The sequence below is a fragment of the Podarcis liolepis genome (genome assembly GCF_965112155.1).
Source record: "Podarcis liolepis genome assembly, chromosome: 7".
Taxonomy (NCBI): Eukaryota; Metazoa; Chordata; class Lepidosauria; order Squamata; family Lacertidae; genus Podarcis; species Podarcis liolepis.
Window position 1 is genome coordinate 36,262,783 of NC_139561.1, and position 22,571 is coordinate 36,285,353.

The window sequence follows — 22,571 nt, forward strand, 5'->3', positions numbered from 1 at the left end:
GGAGGCCTCACAACAGTGATAGGTCAGAGGAAGTCAGGTATTCCTACCTGACTTCGACAAATGCTTCCAGGGTAGAAATTCTTGATTTGACACTTCTTGCTGGCTACATACACCTCCCCTGTAACTTATCACACAACACACACACACCCCTCTATACCATTCTCCCTCTCTAATAACTTTACTGGAGTGCAAACAGGACTGAAAACTTCAGGCATTACTTTCTCCCAAAAAAACTCAGCTTAGTACCAGAACATTGCCTCTAAAGGGCAGAGAAAGAAGGGTGGGAAGAGACTTCTTGAACAAAATGCAGCATAGTGGAGTCAATGTGCGTTTTGAGATGATGGACTTGATGGGCCATTAACCTGATCCTGTATTTTACAGGCTTTTGAGTAAGAGAGAGAAAGAAAAAGAGCAAACAGGAACACAAATCTCCAAAATGAACTAAACTGAAAAAGAAGCTAGTTAAGTTTAAATGCACAGTTGTTAACAGAAGCAAATGGAGGCGGGGTGGGGTGGGGTGGGGGACAGTGGAAAGCAACATATGTAAAGAAAAGGAATGTGTGTAACACTTTGTATCCAAATACCAAAATGCAAATCAGAAGTCTCCCCAGAGAGCTCTTTTCAGCGAGAGAATAATAACATAGTAATAATAAGCACTTATATATGCTTTACATTTTCAAAGCACGGCACAAACAGCTTCAAATGGGAAACATAAGGATTCATAATGCTCAAACTAATTCATATACTGAATTGCATTCTCTCTACAAAGTCAGTACAACAGCCTTCAAAATTAGATTCCCCCACCTCACATATCAACACAAACGTAAGTGGGAAAATTAACACACACATACACACACATATAACATTTTGCCTTGAAGCCAACATGGTTTAAAAGGCCCCTTTGAACATAAGCAATTCAAATACAGCTTCATGAGGAACAAACTATTATTTTGTTCCTTAAAAAAATTAAAATATGCAGATTTTAGCCCTCAAAATCTTAATATGTAGGCAGTTTTTTTGAAGAAGAAGAAAAAACCCATTGGTGAATGCATGTTTTCTGTTTCTCTGGAAAGGAGCAGTGGACCATTTAAATAGAAGCCCCTGAAAAGCAGCTAATCAAATAAAACATCCAAATAAGTAAATTAAGCAAATAAAAGCTGTTATGTGGGAAGAAAAATATACCACTTAATACAACAGTCTCGTGCTGCATAAAGCAAAAAGGGCGTCCAAAGGCAGCGGAGTCCAATATACAAGACATAGTATCATTATTAGGCAGCTTTATCCTTCCTAAGTATGAGGGAAGTCACTTTAAAATCATAGAACAAAAGAAGCTGAAAGATCAGGCAAGTGTCACCTCACGCAATGGCAAGACCTGGGGCTAGCCAGCCAGCCCACGCAACAGCCTGTGCTGCCTTGAGAGACAACCGCTTGCAATGGCTGCCAGCAGCCCAGTCTTGGCCGCCATGTTTTCCAACAACACTGAATATTTGTAGGAATGTACATAGCAGCATGGCGTGCTCTGGTCCATGGGGTCACGAAGAGTCGGACACGCCTAAACGACTAAACAACATAGCAGCATAAGACAACATGGTAGCTGGAGCTGGCTGCTGAAACACAGAGGTGAAAGAACATCAGCAACAGGATGGATGAGGGGAGGTCAGCTGGAGATGGTCGGTAGGGCCCTATTGCTGAAATGGGGTCAAGCAGGTCAGCCATGCCCTATTGCAGGGGCAGCCAACAAGGCGTCCTACAGAAGCTTTGGACTACAATTCCCTACCTACAATCATCAGGAAGTTGTACAGTGGTACCTCAGGTTAAGTACTTAATTCGTTCCGGAGGTCCGTTCTTAACCTGAAACTGTTCTTAACCTGAAGCACCACTTTAGCTAATGGGGCCTCCTGCTGCTGCCGTGCCGCCACCGCACGATTTCTGTTCTCATCCTGAAGCAAAGTTCTTAACCCGAGGTACTATTTCTGGGTTAGCGGAGTCTGTAACCTGAAGCGTATGTAACCTGAAGCGTATGTAACCCGAGGTACCACTGTAGTCTGAAATGTTTGAAGGCTACCACATTGGCTACCCCTGCCTTGCTGAAACCGAAGCCCCCTGCCCTGCACTGCTTTTAAAAAAGCATAGTGCTATTTTACGGAAGGATTTGTACATTTACTCAATCTTACTTTCGAAAATTAACTATTTTATCGAAATCTGACTAAATGTGCATGTTTTCATGAGGATAGATACTCTGCACAGAGCCATACCATGCACTAAAAGATTATTTGATGCACATTTAAAAGTCTCACCTCTTTCCCCAAAGAATCCTGGGAACTGTAGTTCCCCCCTTGCAGAGATACAATTACTAGCGCTCTTAAACAGTTCCCAGGATTCTTTGGGGGAAAGGATGTGCTTTAAATGGCTCTGCCCTCTGTGTCTACCATCGGAGAACGGCTGTTTCCCCCTGCCTTGCTCTACGCTCCACCCTTCACCCTACGAGTTTTCATAACGGAGTTGCTTTTGGAATTATTCTCTGGCCTTTGGGTTTGAGGAATGAAAGACTGAAGGGGATTGTGTGATACTAATGTCAGTTTGGTGAATATTTTTTGGATGCGATTCTTCTGGATATCTTTACCTGACCTATCTCCATTTGTCAGCTTTATCCTCTGCTAAAAATGTTGATGTCTGTTAAACAGATTGATAATTGTTGGGTGTTTCTTAGCGTTACATTGCAGTGATATTGTAATATTCATTACGTAACATTATTGCACTGCTGTGTTTAAACTTTAAAAAAAAAAAATGCAATCTGCTTTGAGCACAGATTTAGTTGTGGAAAATGCGATGTATAAATAAGTTGATTACGACTAGGTACAGAGTGCTCCAAGACTCTATTCAGCAGGTCAATTATCTGTGGTTCTTGCAACTTTTTCCATTGACAGCAGCCTTTCCCCAGCCTGCTGCCCTGTAAGATTAACCATGCCGGCTGGAGCTGTAATCCAAAACATGTGAAGGCCACCAGGTTGGGGAAGCCTTATTTAAGCCCCAACTATTAATTGCTGGAACTAACACTTCTTTGTTGTTGGGGACTATATCATCAAAGTTCCCAAGAAGCAATCTTAGTTGGACTAACGGTGAAAAGGAACAGAAAGAAATAAGGAAATGAATCACGGCAAGTAGCATAGGGGTTTCTTAAAAAATAGCATATCCTTTTGAGATATGTACTGGGAGGGGGAATATTTTCAGCTGTACTATTTTACTCAATTGCAATTTGCACAACAGAAAATTTATATGAAAACTATTTTTGTGGACAATGGCTAGAGCAAATTGTTGTGGATCACAATGCAAAATTATATTTTATTTTTTTTAAAAAAGTTTTTTTAAAAAAAACAACAACCCAAACCCATGTTATTTAAAACAAAAATAAGACAAAATGTTGGATATTCCTGAAAAGCACCCTTGCAGATATCACACACAATGGAGCGTGTGAATTGCGCCCACCACCCAGGTAGATGTCAAAACCAACAGCATTGCTACTGAAACAAACTATGCACAAGCCTGGTAAGCAAAAACATATTGCAACGCTCATCCCCACCCTTCAGCCTTACCCCACCCCCTCATCCCAAATAAAACAAAAGCTAGATTATACAACTGGAATTGATGCAGGGCAATTGCAAATTGCCACATGGAGTCAATACTTAGTCAACTGAATATTTTTTCAAAAAAAATTTAAACAGAACTTCTTTGTATTTGTCAATCAAAGTTATTGCTAATGTCACTTTGCATGTGATGAGACAGACAGGAAAATTGGTATCCATTAAAACCTCTTTGCTGCAGCACGAAGCAAGAACATCAAACCAGCTCACATGCAAAAAATAAAATAAGGAGCTCACACATGGCAGAAACTTTGGAAATCCACGAACTTCAAATCACGGCTCTCCATTTCACTGGCATTTATTTCACTCGACATATTTCTATGCCACCTTTGCACCAACAGACTCTTGGTCACCCATCATTCAAAACTAGTGGCTTAGGGGATCATGGAATATGATAGAAAAAGACCAGGAATGGAAAAGAGGGAAATAAGCTAAGTCAGAGAGCATGGACATTGCTGGAGGCAGTTCCAGAAGGGCAGATGGCGGCTGATGGGGACCTTGCCATCTCACCTACCCATCTGACAAAGTTGGGCAAAATGGTCAGAGAGGCATGACAGTTCTGGGAGGAGAACATTACCTGCAGTGGGCCCTCTCAGTGTCCATTCTTAAGTCAGTATCAAACCATTACTCAGAGCAAGGGTTAGGTGTGAATTCTAGGTAAGACCTCACTAAGGCTTATGTTAAAACCAAAGGTTTGGTTAGCTGAAGTTCGGCTTAAGGAGGAGAGTTCATGCTCAGGGGAGAGCAGAGGGAGAAGAGACGAAGCCCTTCATTTTATTCCATGGTCCATTCTCAATTGTTTGACTCAATTGTAGTTAAGCAACTGGGGAAGCTACACCTGTACTAGTCCCAAGGGGCAAACTTTATGTCTATATAACTGCATCTAACTGCATAATCTTTGCACATATATTGGGAAGTCCAAATTATTTCCAAGGGGCTTATTCCTAATTATTTCTAAACTTATAATTTAGAGTTAAATGTAAGGATAGTCTGATCCCTTATACTTCACCTCGGTCACCGAGATCCTCTTATGGGGCACTTCTGGATGTTCCCCATGCCCTTGAGGTTCAGTTGGCCTTCACGAAGGACCAGATCTTTAGTGTGGCAGGTCCTGCCTTGTAGAACTCCCTGCCAGTAGAGTCTCAGCAGGAATGGTCTCTGCCTTCTTTCAGGCATCTTCTAAAAATGCTACTGTTTTGACAGGCCTTCACTATAGGAATTATTCTTTTTAACCAACCAATATCTACTGATGTTTTATTGATGCTTCAATTTTGTTTTATGGAAATCTATAGAATAATGTTGTTGTGTTTTTAGTAAATTATGAAAAGTGTGGCTCATAAATATTTAAATAAAATAAATAATAAATAACTTCCAGCCATAATGTGATGCTAGCCCTGGGAGAGTCCAGCACCATCCCTGACCACTGGCCATAGTGGCTGGAGTTGATGGGAGCTGGAAACCAACAACAAATGTAACAAAGACTTCCCTATAGACAAAAAGCAGAGGCTGCAAAGAGAAGGGGGGGATGTCCTAAATGGGGAAGTGTGCGGAAGAATCCAAAGAGAAAGGGGACACCCCTGCACAAATGCCAGTAGCTCTCCTCCCCCCCTTCTCAAGTCTCCATTAAGAACCATGGCTTATGATGATCGGCAACCCTTTTATGGAAAGAGTATGTTAATATATTGAATAGTCCCACAGGAACAACCAATTTTTCAGATTCAATCCATCCTCCCTTTCAAATGCTATTATTTGAAAACCCATTAAACAGATAAATTTCATCCAGGATGCTTGCCGAGAACCTCCAATTTTATTTTGTGTTTCTCATCAAGGCTTCTCTCCGACTTTTTACTACGTGAAGAAATGTTCATGGTAGCCCCAGACTGAAGACACTATAGCCTTTCAAATGAAATTAGCCACAAATAAATCAAAGCAGGTTACATCTGAAGTATGTCATTGTAATTTGACTCCCGTATTTAACTATCAGCCTAATTTCCTACTAATGCACAGCCATCAGTCTATGAATTAAGACTTATAGCATGAAGATCACGCAGGACTGTCATAATTCTGCTCGTAATTATCTCCAACATGATCCTAGCAGGCAAAATTGCACTCACGAAACTGACGTATCACAAATTCACAATAGGCCACAATGTAAGCCTTCAACAAGATCAGTAAACACACAAGGAAGACTTGGGGGTGGGGGTGGAGTGTGCTAGTTCCACCCCCATCATGATAACTCCGCCCCCACTGGCATTCCGGTCACCTTCCAACACAAAAAGGCTCCCCAAACATTTTAGAATCCGGATTCTAGAATACATGGATAACCTCAATGAGTACAAAGGGCACCTTGCTTGAGGTCGTCTTCCACATGTCAGAATGCAACTGGAGCAAGAAATGGGTAGTGCTGATTGAAGGTAGCTTCGTATGTTCATTATCATGTGAAAATAATTCATGTGAAAACAACCAGTCCAGTGTCATTCAATCTACTTCTTACTGGTGAAAACCTTCTGGTCAAATCTTAATTGTTTGAGCTCAAATATATATTTTTTTATTTAGGATGGTAAAAAAAATAAATCTTGAAAACAACTCAATAAGATAAAATGCTATGGAGATCAAAAATCTCATGCACCTCTTACATGACACAGTGGTTTACACAGCAGGAACATAAGAAATAATAATAATAATAATAATAATAATAATAATAATAAGAATAAGAATAAGAATAAGAATAAGAAGAAGAAGAAGAAGAAGAATGAAAAATAACCCAACCACTATTCTTATTCTGCTTATTCTTCATAGAGGGAAAGCAAGCATAAAATGCAGGAATGGAATGAAAGGAAGGTCTCAAAAGGTGCACATAAGACCACTTATTGCCTCATGTGTTTCAAATGTTACAACCGCTTCCCTGAATCAGAGTCATTCTGGATTTTCTAACACCCCAACAAATATTAAAAGGCCTTCTGCAGCCCTTAAAAGTCTCTTCCCTTTTCATTCCTATGCTTGGACTCAGGTGAACATCACTATGGTGTATTGGAATCAAATGGTAATGGAAGTAATTCATCCATTATCCCTACACATCCTCAACCAACCTAAAGTAGGTAGGGCTGTGGATGTAACTGGCCTAAAAATTAGAAGCTCTCTTGGTAATCTGCCACATGCCTGTCTTACAAATCCTAAAATTAGTGTCAACTCTTTGGCACTCCTCCCTTAGCCGATCTAAGGCTTTTGGGTTGCAAGAAAGTAATTGACCAAGCAACTTGATGCCCTGAACTGATTCTGACTAACAAAAACAGCGAGAAGTGCTTAATAGGTATCGCCATCATCAGTTTATTTATATCCTGCCCCTTGTCATAAAGCCCAGGCTGTGTTACAGCACTGTAATTCAGGCAACACTTAATGAAAAACAGAAATGAAACAAAATAAAGACTTCATTAAAAAAACAACCTACAGTTCAATTGTCCCTCCTACATACCAGCCAGTGTCTCCAACAATACTCAGCACTCTTGGGATCCTGATGGAAAAGGAATAGTTTTTAGCTGGTACCAAAGGATAGATGGTGTCTCATGGGGTAGTGGTTAGGGTGCTAGTAGCACAAGGCAATTTTATTTATTTGTAATATGTGTTACCTGCTTCTCCACTGTAAAATAATCCTGAAGTGGAGTACAACGCCAATTTAAAACATAATATATTTCAGCCTGTCAAGCCAAGATATGCATGAGCCTTGTCTCCACCCATAAATCCCCTTCTTTCTTCCCTTTCCAACACAATTGGTTAAGTAATCCAGGAGATCTCCATCATTTTCAGTGGCATCCAACCCAAGTAATGATTGTTACCAGGTTTGGATCAAACCTGGACCGTAAACTGGTTTCAGACCCTGGTTTGTTTCCAACTCTGGTAACCATGGTTCAGATGCAACATAAAACTATGATTAAACTCAGAAAGTCTTTGACAGAGGTACAAAAGAGAAGGGAGAACATAAGGGGCAGAGCGAGGAGAGTACATAAGCAAAAGGTTTGTGCGTATCTTGACTCATGCTTACCAAGATGAGACAGCTGGGGCTGGGGCTGGGGCATTGTTTAGGGGGATGTGTTGGGAGTTGCCATTGCTGTTATTGATATTACTCTTTCCTGTATCTATATTTTTAGATCTTGTTACGATTTATGTGGAAGTGGTTCGGTTTTTTGTGTACTTTTTGATGTGTTCTTACTTACTGTTTATGACTACTTTTGTTACGTTTGTAATCATGTATATCTTTTCAAGTTGCAAGCTGCCTTGAGCATGGTTTTAACTATGGAAAAGGTGCATACAAATAAAACGGTGATAAGGGTGCACTGTGTCCAAAACAGGCCATAGTGTGCTTCGTCAAGGTGTTAATGTAGCATTTCTGTATTTTAAATGGAGCTGGTGGGTGTATCAAATGATGTTATGTAAGAGTAGCACACCCACCAGCTTTGGTGCTCATCTACCTCCTATCCACAAAGTTATAATTTTGATACACAATCAAAATACGTGCATGCCTTCCCAGGCGATTCTTGACACCACTGGATGACCCATCCTATTGTAGCCCAAGAGGGTGAAAATTAGTTAAGTACCCCAACAACATCCTGCAGCCCTCCAATGCTAGTCACACCGTAAGTATACTTTTTCTGGTCTTTCCCCCCCTCTTTGCTTTCTCCAAGTTGCAATTCTGCCTACTGTTCTATTCCGGTAGCATTAGGCCTTTTTTATTGTTTGTACAGCTCTTGAAAGCAACTGTAAAGCATTTGCTATTTCGCCTGTCACTAACGCCAACTGATCCCTTTGAAATGGAAAATCTAAGAGCAAGCGGGTTAGTCAATGCCTGCCTGCTGCAGAATCCAGCCAGCCCAACCACCATTCAGAAGCCTAGAGGCAGGTAATTCAGTTCAACATGAAACTGGCGAACAACAGTATGTTTTATTTAATTAGGATCAACAGAAGAGATAAACCTCACAGCAGGGTGAGTAATGACAACATTTCAAAAATAATTCATTCCCAGGTACCAAAAGGGCAAATTTCAATTACATATTTTTAAAGGGCTCTAAAAGTTGACTTAACACATCCGAGGGGAAGGGAGGGGAAATACATTATTATTTAGATAGACAGACAGACAGACAGACAGACAGACAGACGGACAGACAGATGGACACAACGGATGATTAATTGGGGGCATTTTCAGAAGCCTCAAATGTTGTTCTACTCTTTTGCTTTTCATATGAACCCCAAAATTGTGTTTTCTACACAAATATGACAAATAAAATAAGGAAAAGCAGCCTCAGACTGATCACTCTGTAGCAAAAAGGTGGGCTCAGTTTACAATGGCTCCCTGTGCGATCTATGAACAGGGTCTAACCCAGGATACAATGGAGGAGTTTCTGTTTCCTCCATAGAACCACAGTACTCTGTTGACCAAACACATGAGATACAGGTTTCAATTCATGACAGGTTGTGGAGGCCCTTAGCAAGGTACCTTCTGGTTGACCACCACAAACACCCTTGGATTTACCTGGCAGCATCAGTGAGCAACATAATAGAGTCTACATAATATCAATCTGAGGTATTGTGGACAAATAAAATTGGGCCTGGCCCATCATATGTAAGCACAACCTGCTAAGTCATGTACGGATGTAGGGCAGCTCCAAAGCCACAGTGCCATGCAAGTATCTAGTGTCACAGATTAAGGACCCGTATAGTCACTCCAGAATCAAAAAGTCTCTCAGCAACTGAGGACAACCCACCACCAAAACAAATGAGAAATCTGAGGACATTTCAAACCACAACCCCTGGCCAATCTTGAGCCATGCACTGAAGATAACCGATGAGGCAACTGGGAAGATATGTTCCATTTATCTTTAGATAAAGCAGTAGTGGGCTTGAAAAAGCAAAGCTTACCTCTGTGTTGCCAGGAAAACTTAAGAGGAGGACAGGTGGGCTGCCTGAGCCCTCCTGCTACCCAGCACCCCGTTAACAGTGGGAGGAAGTGAAAGAGACATGTCCTCTTGTGTGCTGTAAACTGAGGGGTGGCCAATGTGGTTCCCTCTGGATGTTGATGGACTACAACTTTCATAATCCCTGGCCAGCGCGTGCTGCAGTTCTGCAGCAGGAAGGCGCTACTTTGCTACCACACACACTGATGGCACTATATAATACAATAAATAAATAAATAAATAAATATTTAAAAGGAACCAGGTAGGAAGGCTGGGAAAGATTTTTGCAGGAAGCCTTGGACCACTGCTATCAAAGAACAGTAATACTGGGATAGACAAAACCAACCACCTAGCTTTGTATGTTCAAGTTCAAGGACTTTTGTCTTAAGAGCTCATATATAAAAATGCCTTGGGGAAGATTGGCTCAACAGGGCTGATGCATGCCTGGGCTACATGCAATGCATACCTGCATCACATGGATAAAACTAAAAATGGATTGCACACATTGATGGCAGAGTCTTGTAATTCCCTCCCTTATCCCCCATTCATTCCTGTTCTTCAAATGATTTAAGGGATGAGTCTTCTTTGAGTTTTGCAGGACAAAAGTTCCCTCCCATTCCTTATCTAGCTGGAAGTCGGCAAAATGGAAGTTCTGTTGTGGAGGTCACTGCCTTGTACAGTGGAAATAAATGTCTCTAGCCTACTATCAGCTATTCTCACCAGCAAACATCCAAGGGGAAAGCTATGCAGTGTTATGGTGACTGCACAGCACTGTGGTGGGTGTGTAGGAAGCTCACCCTCTTCCATCCTCAAAGGGATAAGAGCCCTTGGGGGCTAAAAGTCAGAAAAAGAACCAAGATTGCAGCCAGCACAGGATATCACTGAGCCAACTGCTTACACTGCTCAGATTCCCTTTCCTCAGTTGAAGCAGGAAATGCCAGAGGTGCCAGAGGTATGTATTCACCCCTAAGAGGAATTATTTACAAAGCTTAATTGTGCCAGTTCAAGCATGTATTAAAGACATATCTCTGCGAAGCAGAAGGAAGTAGTACCTGCTTGTCAACAAAGAGTTCGGAAGAGCAATCTTTTACCTAGCTATTTTTAATCCATTAGGAAATCCATGCTTAGTAAGCATTATGATGCAGAGAGTATGATGGGTTGGACACAGATCTGTGAAGCAGGAATTTTAAGGGTTCTTGTTCAGAAGAGCCCTTTCAAGGTATCCGAAAATGCTGCTAACAAATTGTGTAGGAGAGAAGAGAGGGAAGTTCTGCCCACCCAGACTTAGGTACATTCGGTATAATATAGGAAAGGGGAGTTTGTAGCCTTCCAGATGTTACTGGACTCCAAATCCCATCAGCCCCAGGCAGAATAGTCAGGAATGATGGGAGGTGTGGTCCAACAATGTATGGAAAGCTACAGGTTCCTATCCCTGCTATAATGGCTGTTAAGGACTCCTATGCATGCAGATGGAGAAGTAGGAGCCCTCTACAGATGCTGTAATAAAAGCACACAAGTCAGGAGACAAAGGTGACAACATCTACACACACCTTTATTCCCTATGTTTTAAAGCATGCTGAAGTGCCACACACATTTTCAGCACCCATGTTTTGAATGCTTGTAAAGGGTATTGAAAGTTTAACCAAGCTGAGATTTATTTTCAAAGGTAATAGTGCCACCAACCATTCTCTCTACAAACTGAAATTATCTTCATTTTATAGACCAAGCTGGAGATGCCAATTAGATGTTACCGCTGCACCCCTCACCCCACCTAAAGAAAAGAAAAAGCTTCAAGCCCAATGTGCTTCGCTTGAGCTTTTAGGCGCTTGCTTCGTAAACAGGTTACGCTCTCACATTGCAGCAATTGTGTATTTCAGTGTTGCAAAGAAGTCCACATGAATTGCTGCTGTAATCATTTTTAGCCTACACTCCTAAGTTAAACATAAGGACATAAGACGGGCCCCACTGAATCAAAAGGTCCGTAAAATCCAGAATCCCCACAGTGCCAAACATTTGTCTCTGGGAAGCCCACAACCAGAGTATGAAGACTCTCTCCCTTGCTTCTGCTCTCCAGCAAGTGAGATTTCAATATATACAGTGGTACCTCCAGTTGCAGACAGAATCCGTTCTGGAGCTCCAGTCGGATCCTGAGGTTTCCACAACCAGAGGTACTGCTTCTGCACATGCGCGCACGGCGAAACCTGGAAAAATACTTCCAGGTTTGCCGCATACATATGCCGAAGGATACGTAACTGGTGGTGAACGTAAGTAGAGATACCACTGTACAGCCTCTAAACCTGGATGCTCCATATAGCCATCCTGACAAGTTACCACTGAAAGACCTCTTCTGTCTATGCTAGTGCCCATTTCCACATTCATGTGGCAGGGAATTCCATCAATCATTATTATTCATTAATTTCATTTATAAATCACTTCCCATGAGGCAACCTGAAGCTTTTACAATACAGTGGTACCTCAGTTTACAAACTTAATCCATTCTGGAAGTCCGTTCTTAAACCGAAACCGTTCTTAAACCGAGATGTGCTTTCCCTAATGAGGTCTCCCACTGCCAGTGCCCTTCCACCGTTCAGATTCCGTTCTTACACCAAGGTAAAATTCACAAACCGGGATACTACTTCCGGTTTTGGGGAGTTCATAAACCAAATCGTTCATAAACAGGACTGTTCTTAAACCAAGGTACCACTGTACAAGCTACTTGTGAGTTGTGTAACAAAGCACTGCCTTGTATCCCCTGCCCCACAATTTCATCAGATGACCCAAATTCTAGAAAGATGATATAGGAAAGAAATTTATCTCTATCCATTTTTCCCCACACCATGCAAAATAATGTAAATCTCTATTAAAACCACCCTTAGTCATTTTGCCCCTAAACTAAAAAGTTGATCCTTTTCCTTATTGGGAAGGTGCTCCAATAATTTATGATGCACAGATAACCCAAAAGCAAAGAACCATATTGCAAGAGCTGCTTCAGCTGGCTGCCTGGAAAAGGATTCTTGTTCACTATTGAGCCAATCAGGCAAACAGGTCTTTGCAAACCTGTAGCCCAAGTGAAAACAATTCCTTCCAGACTCTGTGTTCAACCTTCCTTGTGATAGATGAACAGGGACACAACTGGGTAGATGGATGGGTAGAATATTTTTGTTGAGTTTTGCCTATGTGTGAATTGCCAAGGATGGAAAAACAAACCATTTTCAAACGTGTATGTGTATTAACTCTAAGAATTAGTGCACAATTGAATGATGCAGTTTTCATTCGCCCGGGAGTTTTCATTTCACTTACAGGATAATTAAACTTATATTCCATCCATCAAACAGGCAAGACCAAACCCTTCATTAGCCCAGTATCAACTGAGCTTGTGAACACGGTACATCCACAAAGCCTCCCTTTTTTATACCCAATTGAGAAGATGGCTCGAACATCTGTTTTCACTTCAAGACATTAATTTTCAATTATTGAAGAGAAACAAAATAAATCCTGACAAATTACTGGTAACTGTGGAATCTTTTGTCTATTAGTTTAGAACAGTAATTTAGAAATCCCACAATTAACATTCCCAATGAGGGATTGTTCCGCTGGATACTTGTTATTTAAGGCAATTTGGTAATGAATGATGTTCTATCTGCTTCCCTGATTATATACAAATGTTTTAGAGGGAGGGGCAGGGGAGGGATGATGAATCCACTGCATCTTAGCTAACCATCTAACTCCCTTCCTTTTTTGCCACCAAAAGAAGCAAGAAAGAAAATTAGGCACCTTGGTTTATATTTATCATTTGGCTTATTAATTCACACCAACTCCAAAAACTCGTCCTTTAATAACCACTCCTGCTTCTCCCCTCCACCCACACTATTTATCAATTTGGGTCCAACAGGAACCATCTGAGGTAAAATGAAAATTAAAAGCATTTCATACACAAGTGAAGAATTCCAGCCAATAAGATAGTAAGCTATGCAAATGCTCTCCCCCCCCCCCTTCGTTCTGATGCTCCTCAGGGAAACTTCACTGGACTCTCTGTAAGGGAAATAAAAGACAATGGAAGCTACATATCCTTACCCAGCCTATGCACTTTCCATCACAATATGCTGGTTTAGACAACCGCTCCACATCTCCACTGATGTCACATCCAAAACAGTGCCATACTGATTAGAAAATAATCAGTAATTTAATTTAACAGATGCCTGGGAGGTGGAGGGAGAAAAGAGTCCCACCATTTCATTTGCTGAATTCACAACAAGGAGGAACCGAAATATTTGAACGATCCATACATGTTTTATTTTTATTTTTCCAAGAAGGATTACGGAAGCCTCAGCGATGACTATACAATGCAAAAATGCAATTTTCATATCATACTATTCCACTGCCTTCAAAAAATCCCTGGCTATCAGCTGGGAAGAGAAGCAGATAGGGAACGGGGAGTGTTGGAAGAGGGGGGAGAGAATGAAGAAGGGAAAATTATATCTTTAAAACAAGTATGAAAGACATTGTTACTTCCACAGTCAACTCTGTAACTGAGCTCCGACATTGTATAATTGACTTTGCAAGCAGAACAACAGCAATATAACAAAGAAAATGTCAGTGTTTCTACAGCGCTAATCTATACCACTAGGAGGGCCTCCCGCTGTCAGCCAGAGCTGACAATACAATAGCTTTCAAAGGGATATTACCATCACGCTTTCATTCTTGACATCAATCAAGACAAAAAGAAATCCTTTTCACAAGACATTAAAAATCAAACCTCTGTATGAGCAGATAGGTAAAACAACATTCCTTTAAAGGAGAGCGTTCATAGTAATCAACTAATTGGAGCCAAGCAAAAGGATGAATATTTTTTATTATTTACTTTGCATATAATGAAGTAAGGAGCCTCCTAGGTTGCTTGGTTTGGTGGCAGGGGGGGTGTGCATGTGTGCGCGCTCTTTTGTTTTTGACTGACACAAATGAGGTAGGTAAGTTACGAATCAGAAGTTTCTATCAGCATATTTTGCCAAGCAAAAGCAAAAAAAAAAAAAAAAGGTGACAGCAATTCTCCAACTTCAAGCAAGGTAACAAATATAAGCTTAATTAGTGCATCCTCTTTTTTTAACTGCAAAACAATTTGATCACCGACTAACACATTTATCAAAAAAATATCATCACAACCTGACATCAATTTGCAGAGCTGTCAAAGTTACCCACCAATGTGCACGTCAGGTTTGAAATCTGGTTGCTTAACGCAGCGATGTATGACTCTCCCCAACCGTACACATGAACATTTTTGAAATTACATGTAACACGAAACAGAATGGATTCTCTAATTTATCTGTTCTATAATAACCTAAAATAATCTGGGACGTAAATTTAGTAAAAGCCATTGGGTAGTCAGATCAACGTTTCTCATCATAAAATTGGGGAAAAAAACACAAATTTAGCAAATATGCTTTTTCTATGCAGAGTGCCTTCCACCTTAAAGAGTTTGATAGATTTTGAGATCACCATGCATCCTATGGTAAGCCCCCAGAATCAGTATCAATTGATGTCAGCTATATCCTGTTCATTTAATAGGCAAATTGCTAATATCATACCTTTGTTTACCATCTAGATTCTTTTTTTAAAAAAAAAGCTGGCTACAATTAAAAGTGTGTGTGTGTGTGTGTGTGTGTGTGTGTGTGTGTGTGTCGCAGTTTTGGATCTTCACCATAATGCAAATCTAAACTGGTCTCTAAATTTGTGTGAACTTTTCACACGATAATTAGGCAGGCTTTAGTCAAAGCTTGAAGTGAGATTACAAAACTATCCTTATACGCCCCTAAACAAAACTAGATTGAATGGAAATAACTCTATCAGCCAACCACAATGCTTGCTTGCATTATATTTATACTATCAATGGATGGTTAACATAATCAACGTATTTAATTATAAGGTTTAAACCCTTTATCAAGGAAATAGTTCTACCACTACCAGTCTAAATGAACGGATACTGATACAGTAATTACTACATGTTTTTTTTTAGTAGACTGAACATACGGGAAGAAAATGGGTTCCTATTCATGAATTTTTACTTAAAGCATAACACCCATTTGGCTGATTAAGTAATTCCACCCCATTTAAAAAAACTAAAGAGGAGCCATCAGCATATTTAAAACTTGCTATTCACACAGATCCATGGCTTTTTATTACCACACGATCTGCAGTTTCACCCACAGAATGGTGCATCCTTTTTACTACAGATGTCATCATTTAATCCTTAAACTTTTGACATAGAAATGGGTTCACACTGTCTAAAGAAAAACTGCTAAAGGAGGTGGGTTGAGGGATTACAAAAAAGGGGGAGTCCCAATATCCAACTCTGTCATCATGACAGTGATTATATGCTACTGAAAAACTGACAGCCCCCCCCCAAAATATTTCAACTAGGGAAACAAGCCTGTGTGCATTTATTTGAAGAGATCTCTGTAATTTAAACCTATTTTCTGCCTGTCTTAGGTTGAAGGACCTGTGACCTTAGAACTCTTTATTTATTACCTCTCCATCTCAATTATTTCCATGGAAACATGGATTGTGGCAACCTATTAGATTGCTAGCTCCCAAGATCATAAAATGCACTTGGTGGGTATTTTTTTTAATGGGGGGGGAGTTCTAGCTACTTGATTGTATAACCTGAATGACAAGCCCTCAAAAAATAATCTATCCTTTTATGTACAAAAATGTAAAGACAGAAGAAGGTTGATTGAATCAGTATTTCCACTATGAAGTCACGAATTATCCAGTCAACATTAGTCCATGTGTGGATCTCCGATTTGCCTTCTGACCATCCAACACTCAATGTTTTTAAAAGATGAGAATTCCAAGTTTTAAAATAGACAAAACCTGGAATTTCAATTACCATTTTGGATTGCAAACACTGTCACTTGCTTCAGTTACAGAATAATTGTCCAAATTATGCATACTACAAGGATGAAAACAGAACAAAAGAACAGAGAACAGCTTAAGGGAGGACACCTAACTAAATTTAAAAGGAGCTCATAAAACATGTGTATCAGAAGTATTAGAAGATGGCATGTATCTCTGCCATCCTGGGACGGCTTCCTGGGAAATGGGATTGCTTTGCTACCATCTCAGGATGTATTTCTGAACCCATACTTCTAATGAAATACCCTCAACCTAGCAAGAGTCAAGACCTCCCAAGCCTTGTACTTTCTCCCCCTCAAAGAACAACTTTGGCTTTCAGATATTCCCCCTCCCAATCCACCTGACACTGTTGTAGTTCACTCTTCCCTCCCCCTCCCCTCACTCCTTGAGGTTGTTATATTTCTTGTATCAATTACTACTGGGGCTTCTTTTGCAAGAGTTTGTCCTGGATTGCAGAGGTCCATAATACCATACTGTTAAGCTGACATACAGCTGAGAGGTTAAAATATACTATCAATCTGTAAGAGACACCTTCAAACTTCTGTTTCATGTGAAGGTCTCGCTTTTATGATACCTTAAACACAGATTTTATAGCAAGAGTCCTCGACCTGCAGGAAGAAATACAAAGAACATTTTCCCTGCCATAAATCCTTTAAAAATTTAGGTATTTCTCCTCGACACTAAAACGGGCAGTGTCTACAATTAATAATCATTTAAATTTAGTATGAGGTTTGTAGTCAGTTAGCTGGGAGTGGGGAGAAGAAAATGCAAGAGACTGCCTTTCTTACCCAAGAATACCTCATTTTAAACAGAAAAAAATATTAGGATCAGGACTATCAGAAGTTGCTGGAAAGTTTTTATGAGGAGCCTTTTCTTCATTGTCCCACCAGTTTTCAAATTATGTCAAAGGAACATGGTTTCAATGGTATCCTTCTACGCTGACAATATGTTCAAGAGGGCAAAATGAGGAAAAAGCTTATAGGCAAAAGTATTTAATCTGGAAAGTGGGGGGAAAGCAAATGGACAATATATATTTTGATCTGGAAAATGATTTTGTAGATGGTGAAAGGGTATTTTATGTAATTGGGAGTAAGTCCCACTGAACCCAGTAGGGCTTACTTCTGAGTATACATGAATAGGATCAACCTGTAATATATGCATAGGTTTTAAGATTTCTCAGCCGACTGGTTTGCTGTGCCTTTTCAAAGTCTTCAAACAGTACATATCACTTAAAAAAAAATTGTTATTATTTATTAAATTTCTATACCGCCCTTCATCTGAAAATCACAGGGAGGTACTTTGGAAGTAACAAGCCACAAGGTGCAAATATAAACATCACTGCCTCTCTAAAATGGACAGATATTCTCAGCAAACACAGGCCATTAAATTTTCACAGTTTGGAATCCCGAGCATCAACTGGCACCTTGTTAGGCCATGCCAAATTTTCCAATTTCATGCTTTTAGGCTGCACTCACAGAGAAGCTTTTTTGATGTGGAGTTGCAGTGTTAAACTGAAACTGGGGGAGGGTAGTGTGAAATATCTCAAGCAAGGGAAGCGCCAACTATTCAGCAAGCAAGCTGTTGTACCATGTTCTGTCTTCTGGATCAGTGCAATAATGATCACCAGTCCACCACCTGAAATGGTACCAATCACCATAACAATTTGCACAACTCTGTAAACCACATGGAGGCATCAGCTATGCACACTCTGACTGTGTGTGTGTGTGTGTGTGTGTGTGTGTGTGTGTGTTCTGCCTGGCCACACCTTTTGAGTTCCCTCCATAATACCTATCGCAAACCAACTATGATAGTTTTAGTCATTCAGGGCTCTATTTCTCCTTGTGCCAAACCATTGGCTTGAAGCAAATGACTGAATGATTCACTGACTGATTGACAGACAGACACCGCATCCTTGTGACAGCTTTTATTCCATTCATTTCTAATATTCCCCTGCCAGAATTGGTTATAAAATACGTCTACAATCAAGCTCCTTGCATCTTTTTTTTATTTGTGATGTACGTTACTTGATTATGTTAAGCCTTCAATCCTAAACACACTTACTAGGGAGTAAGCCCCAGTGAACACAGTGAGACTTACCTACAAGCAAATATGTATTGGATTGTACTGTAAGTAATGTGCCATGCCACAACCCAATATCCAATCCCTGTTCACAATACAGTATTCTTCCTCCCCCCCCCCTCCCCTAAACTCACTTCATACATTAAATTGGGATCTGGACATCAAACACTTCTTACTATCCCCGTTCTATTATTTTCAAGGTAACAGCAGAGAAATTCAAGATAAACACTCCAGTTTTGCTGAGACTGGGATCAACTTTCCCACATCAACAATCAAAATATCTACAAGGTGCTGATCGATTCAAGATCACACAGGGACAAAAAGGAGCAGTGTGCCACTATCACAAATTGCATATGCATACAACATGTCCCAATTTTACACACACACACACACACACAGAATCTGCTTCTCCTTATCCATCCACTTTTGTCACACAAACTGCAAAGGAGTCTGCTCCCTCTTTCCTCCAGCCCTCACTGTCTGCATTGAGCAATAAGAGCAGCAAGAAAGTGGCACAGTCTAGCAGCCATTACAGAAATAGAGCCACAAATCCTTATACTCTTGAGCGTGAGGCAGGGAGGGGGGAAAGGGAGGAGGAGGAGAAGCCGGGACACCTCTGCTAATGCATCAGTTAAGGCTGTTTGCTAAGGTTTGCACCCATTGCGAAGGGGGAAACAAAAACAGATCTTTTTTGCAAGGTGCTGTTCATTGTACCAAGTGGTCAAAGACAGGCAGACACAACACTCCGCTCCCACTCTGCCAAGGGCACACAAGTCTTTAAAATGGATGGTTGGAGGGGTTGGGGAGAGTGCAAGCACCTTCGCACCACATGGAGTAAGTGGCTGAACTCCCTCACCCCACAAACAGACATACAGAGCCAGATTGTGGGGATACCCTTTCCCTCTCCCTCATAATCGAACCTCGTTTTGTCTAACCAATTGAAAACCGTTCATTAATACAAGTTTTAAAGCCATTCCTCCTGATTTTATACAAGGAAAAGGATGGAGGATAAGAGAGTGGGGGGGGGAGGCTTTATGGAAACCAAGACCAGAGGGGGATCAAATCACGTCCCTGTTACAAAACCCCATTAACCTGCCCATGGCAAGGAATAAAATCTTACGGTGGTGGCAACAAGAAGGGAGAAAGAGCAGTTATTTTACTCTCCTGCCCACATAAAAATCATTTCAGCATTAGCTGCCAACAGAATGTCACAAGACTGCCCTTGGGGGCAATGAACCAGGCCTGCTCTGCCTTGGTCTGTGGATTATTATAAGGCTGCTTTTGTTGAAAGAGGATGTGACTTTTGTTTGGCGGTGTTGGGGAGGGGGGGGGCAGAATGGCTTGCAAATTCCACAGAGAAGAGGCAATTTAGAGGTGTGGGCTTTGGAAGGCGGACATGGCTTCAACTTTTCAAGATCAGCAAAAGCTAGAGAACTGTGGGGAGCCAGTGTTTGAGATGGGCCATTGAGCATCATATGAAAAGCCCTGCTGGATCCAACCAAAGGCGTATCTAGTCCTGCTTCCTGTTCTCACCCTGGTCCAGCAGAGGAGTGTTGGAGGCCCACAGGCTGGGCAGCCCACCTGTGACCATGGCACGTGGTACTACCTCAGATATTGGAGGCAATATATGGCCATCATGACTAGCAGCCATGGATAGGCTTATCCTCCAGGAATTTGCCTGAATGCCTTTTAAAGCTGTCTGAGTTGGTGACCATATATCATGAGGCAGCGAGTTCCACGGTTTAATTACGCACAGTGTGAAGAAGTACTTCCTTTTGTCTGTCCTGATTCACCCACCATCCAGCTGCATTGGACGCCTTCAGGTTTTAGAAGTGAGAGGGAGGAAAACCTCACTCTATCCCCTTTCTCCACACCACACATAATTTTACACACCTGGATCATGACACCATCACCCCACACTCACCTAATTCCTTAACTAGAAAGCCTCAAATGTTGCAACCTTTCCTCACTGGGGAGTTCCTTCAGTCCCTTGATCATTCTGGTTGCCCTTTTCAAAATATTTGTTTTGCAAACCCCAAAGTCTACCAAGGTGGGATAAAGGAGGCTTTCTTATTAGGGGATACATGGGGCATTGTGGAGAAGGAAGCTGAGCAGTTCAAAAAGAGCTAGGAGAATGGTAATCCATAGAAATATGTTGCCTTGGAAAAATTTCACCAAAAGTCTCAGTGAGCTCCTGGCCTTCCAACTCCAGAGTAAACCTGTTTACAACTTGCAGGCTAAGGCTACATTATGGAAATATTTCCACAGTCTCTGAAAACTGGCTCTGAAGTGAACAGTCAGTGTAACTCTTAACCTCAAAACTATAATACTTACAACTGGAGTTCTCCTGCCAACAGTCATCTGAAACTTGCTAGAACCTAAGTGGTCTACATCGGGCTATACTCCTAAATACTTTGTGCTAGAAAGCTTGTCTACCTTTTTGAAAGACCCACCAAAACTTATTAAACTATTCACTGGTTCGAAGCTGCAGTGCTAAGATCTACTCTGGAGGTACCCATGAAACCCTTTCTGGATTAAGTGGCCCACCTACAGCTACAAACAACTTACTCTGGAGAAAGCCCAATGGGAACTCTGGAGTAAGGGCTTTGTGGATCCACATCTACAAGGCAATTTACCACAAGCCAGGCCTGGTGTTCCTTTTCAAGCCTTGTGGAGGTCTACAGGACAGTTCTGGAGGAAGGAAAGTCAACGGTGGCTCATGGCTGAGCTGTCCACCACACCGATGTCTGTGTGTCTTGTCCCAAAGTGATGCGCTACCCAACCTGTAGAAGCCTATATATAATGTCATTGTGCACTGCCATACAAGGCAGTCCTGAAGCATTAGGCAACTAACCTGGAGTAAAAAGTCTACAGCTTGCAGCCCAGTTTGCCAGGAGATAAAAATTGCCTACTGTGTCCAAACAAGTCTGAGTCATTCAACTGAATGAATGGTGTCCATCTCCCTCACCCATACGCTAGCATTCCTTATCTCAAATTTTAGCAAGGGTAAGCTCTTTAGGGTAGCAACCTTTCCACAATACTAAACTCATGGTGTAAGCATCTTGCGGCCCACACAAATCTCCAGGAAGAGGTTTGCATGGCAGGCCTACATAAATGCATCTGCAAATTGTAGAGGTAGCTCTTTTTAATTTGTTTAATGGCTTGTGACTTTCACTTGTGGTCTGTCCGCTGATGGGACCCGCGGTAACTCTCAAGTGGAAGTTGCCTTCTACAGAGTCAACCCACCTAGCCCAGAATTGCATCTACTCAGGTGGCAAATCTTCCCCGGAGCTACCTGGAGATGTGGGGCGGGGGTTGCACCTGGGACCTTCTACATGCAAGGCATTGGCTCCACTGCTGAACTAAAACTATTTTCAGAAAAAGAGAGGCATTCCTCTCTCCCCCTCACATGCCCCTCTCTTTTTTTTGGAGTTCTAAGAGCCGACTCTCTTCCTCTCTCTCTCTCTCCGCGATATAACTTGGAATTGCAACTTAGCACAGATCAAGGGAATCTCCTCCCTCGCCGTCCTTTCTTCGCTGGTCCTGCAGCCTTGAAACCAAAACTCTCAATGAGGCGACGATGGAGACAGCATGAGCCGCTGCTCCGCGGACTGAGCTTGATGGGAAAGGGCAGCGAGTGGGGGGGGGGGCCGCCGGAGCAGCGAGGAAGGCTTCGCAAAATCGCAATCCCCGCCAAGCCTGGCCCCAGCCCTGATTGGTCACGCGGCAGAGGCAGGCAGGCTGCCTGGCTGGCGCTCACACCGCTTCCCGGAGCCCGGCGAGAGACTCCAGCGCCGGGCAGGATCCGCTTCAGACAGAGGCAGATCTCTCCACACACACAAACCCGAGCAGGATGCGTCCAGCCCAGGCGCTTACCTTTCACCGAGCGCGGCTTGGCTTGCTTCCTTCTGGACATTTCCAGCTCCGAGATTTTCTCTCTTTTTTTCTTTCTTCCTCCTCCTCCTCCTCTCCTTCTCGTCTTCCTTCCCCCCTCCCT

At 41.8% G+C, this 22,571-nt stretch overlaps 1 protein-coding gene across 3 annotated transcripts in view; it reads right to left on the reverse strand.

The window, feature by feature from the left end:
• ZNF423 (zinc finger protein 423) overlaps positions 1 to 22,571 on the reverse strand; it is a 325,427-nt gene that overhangs the window by 285,973 nt on the left and 16,883 nt on the right. For 2 of the 3 annotated variants that reach the window (XM_083513507.1, XM_083513509.1), the window contains exon 1: positions 22,451 to 22,571. This exon is cut by the window's right edge. The exons of the other annotated variant lie outside the window; for it this stretch is intronic. In XM_083513507.1, the coding sequence (XP_083369633.1) occupies positions 22,451 to 22,490 (40 nt within the window). In that variant the 5' untranslated portion in view covers positions 22,491 to 22,571. The remainder of the gene's footprint in view (positions 1 to 22,450) is intronic. 3 annotated transcript variants of the gene reach the window in all.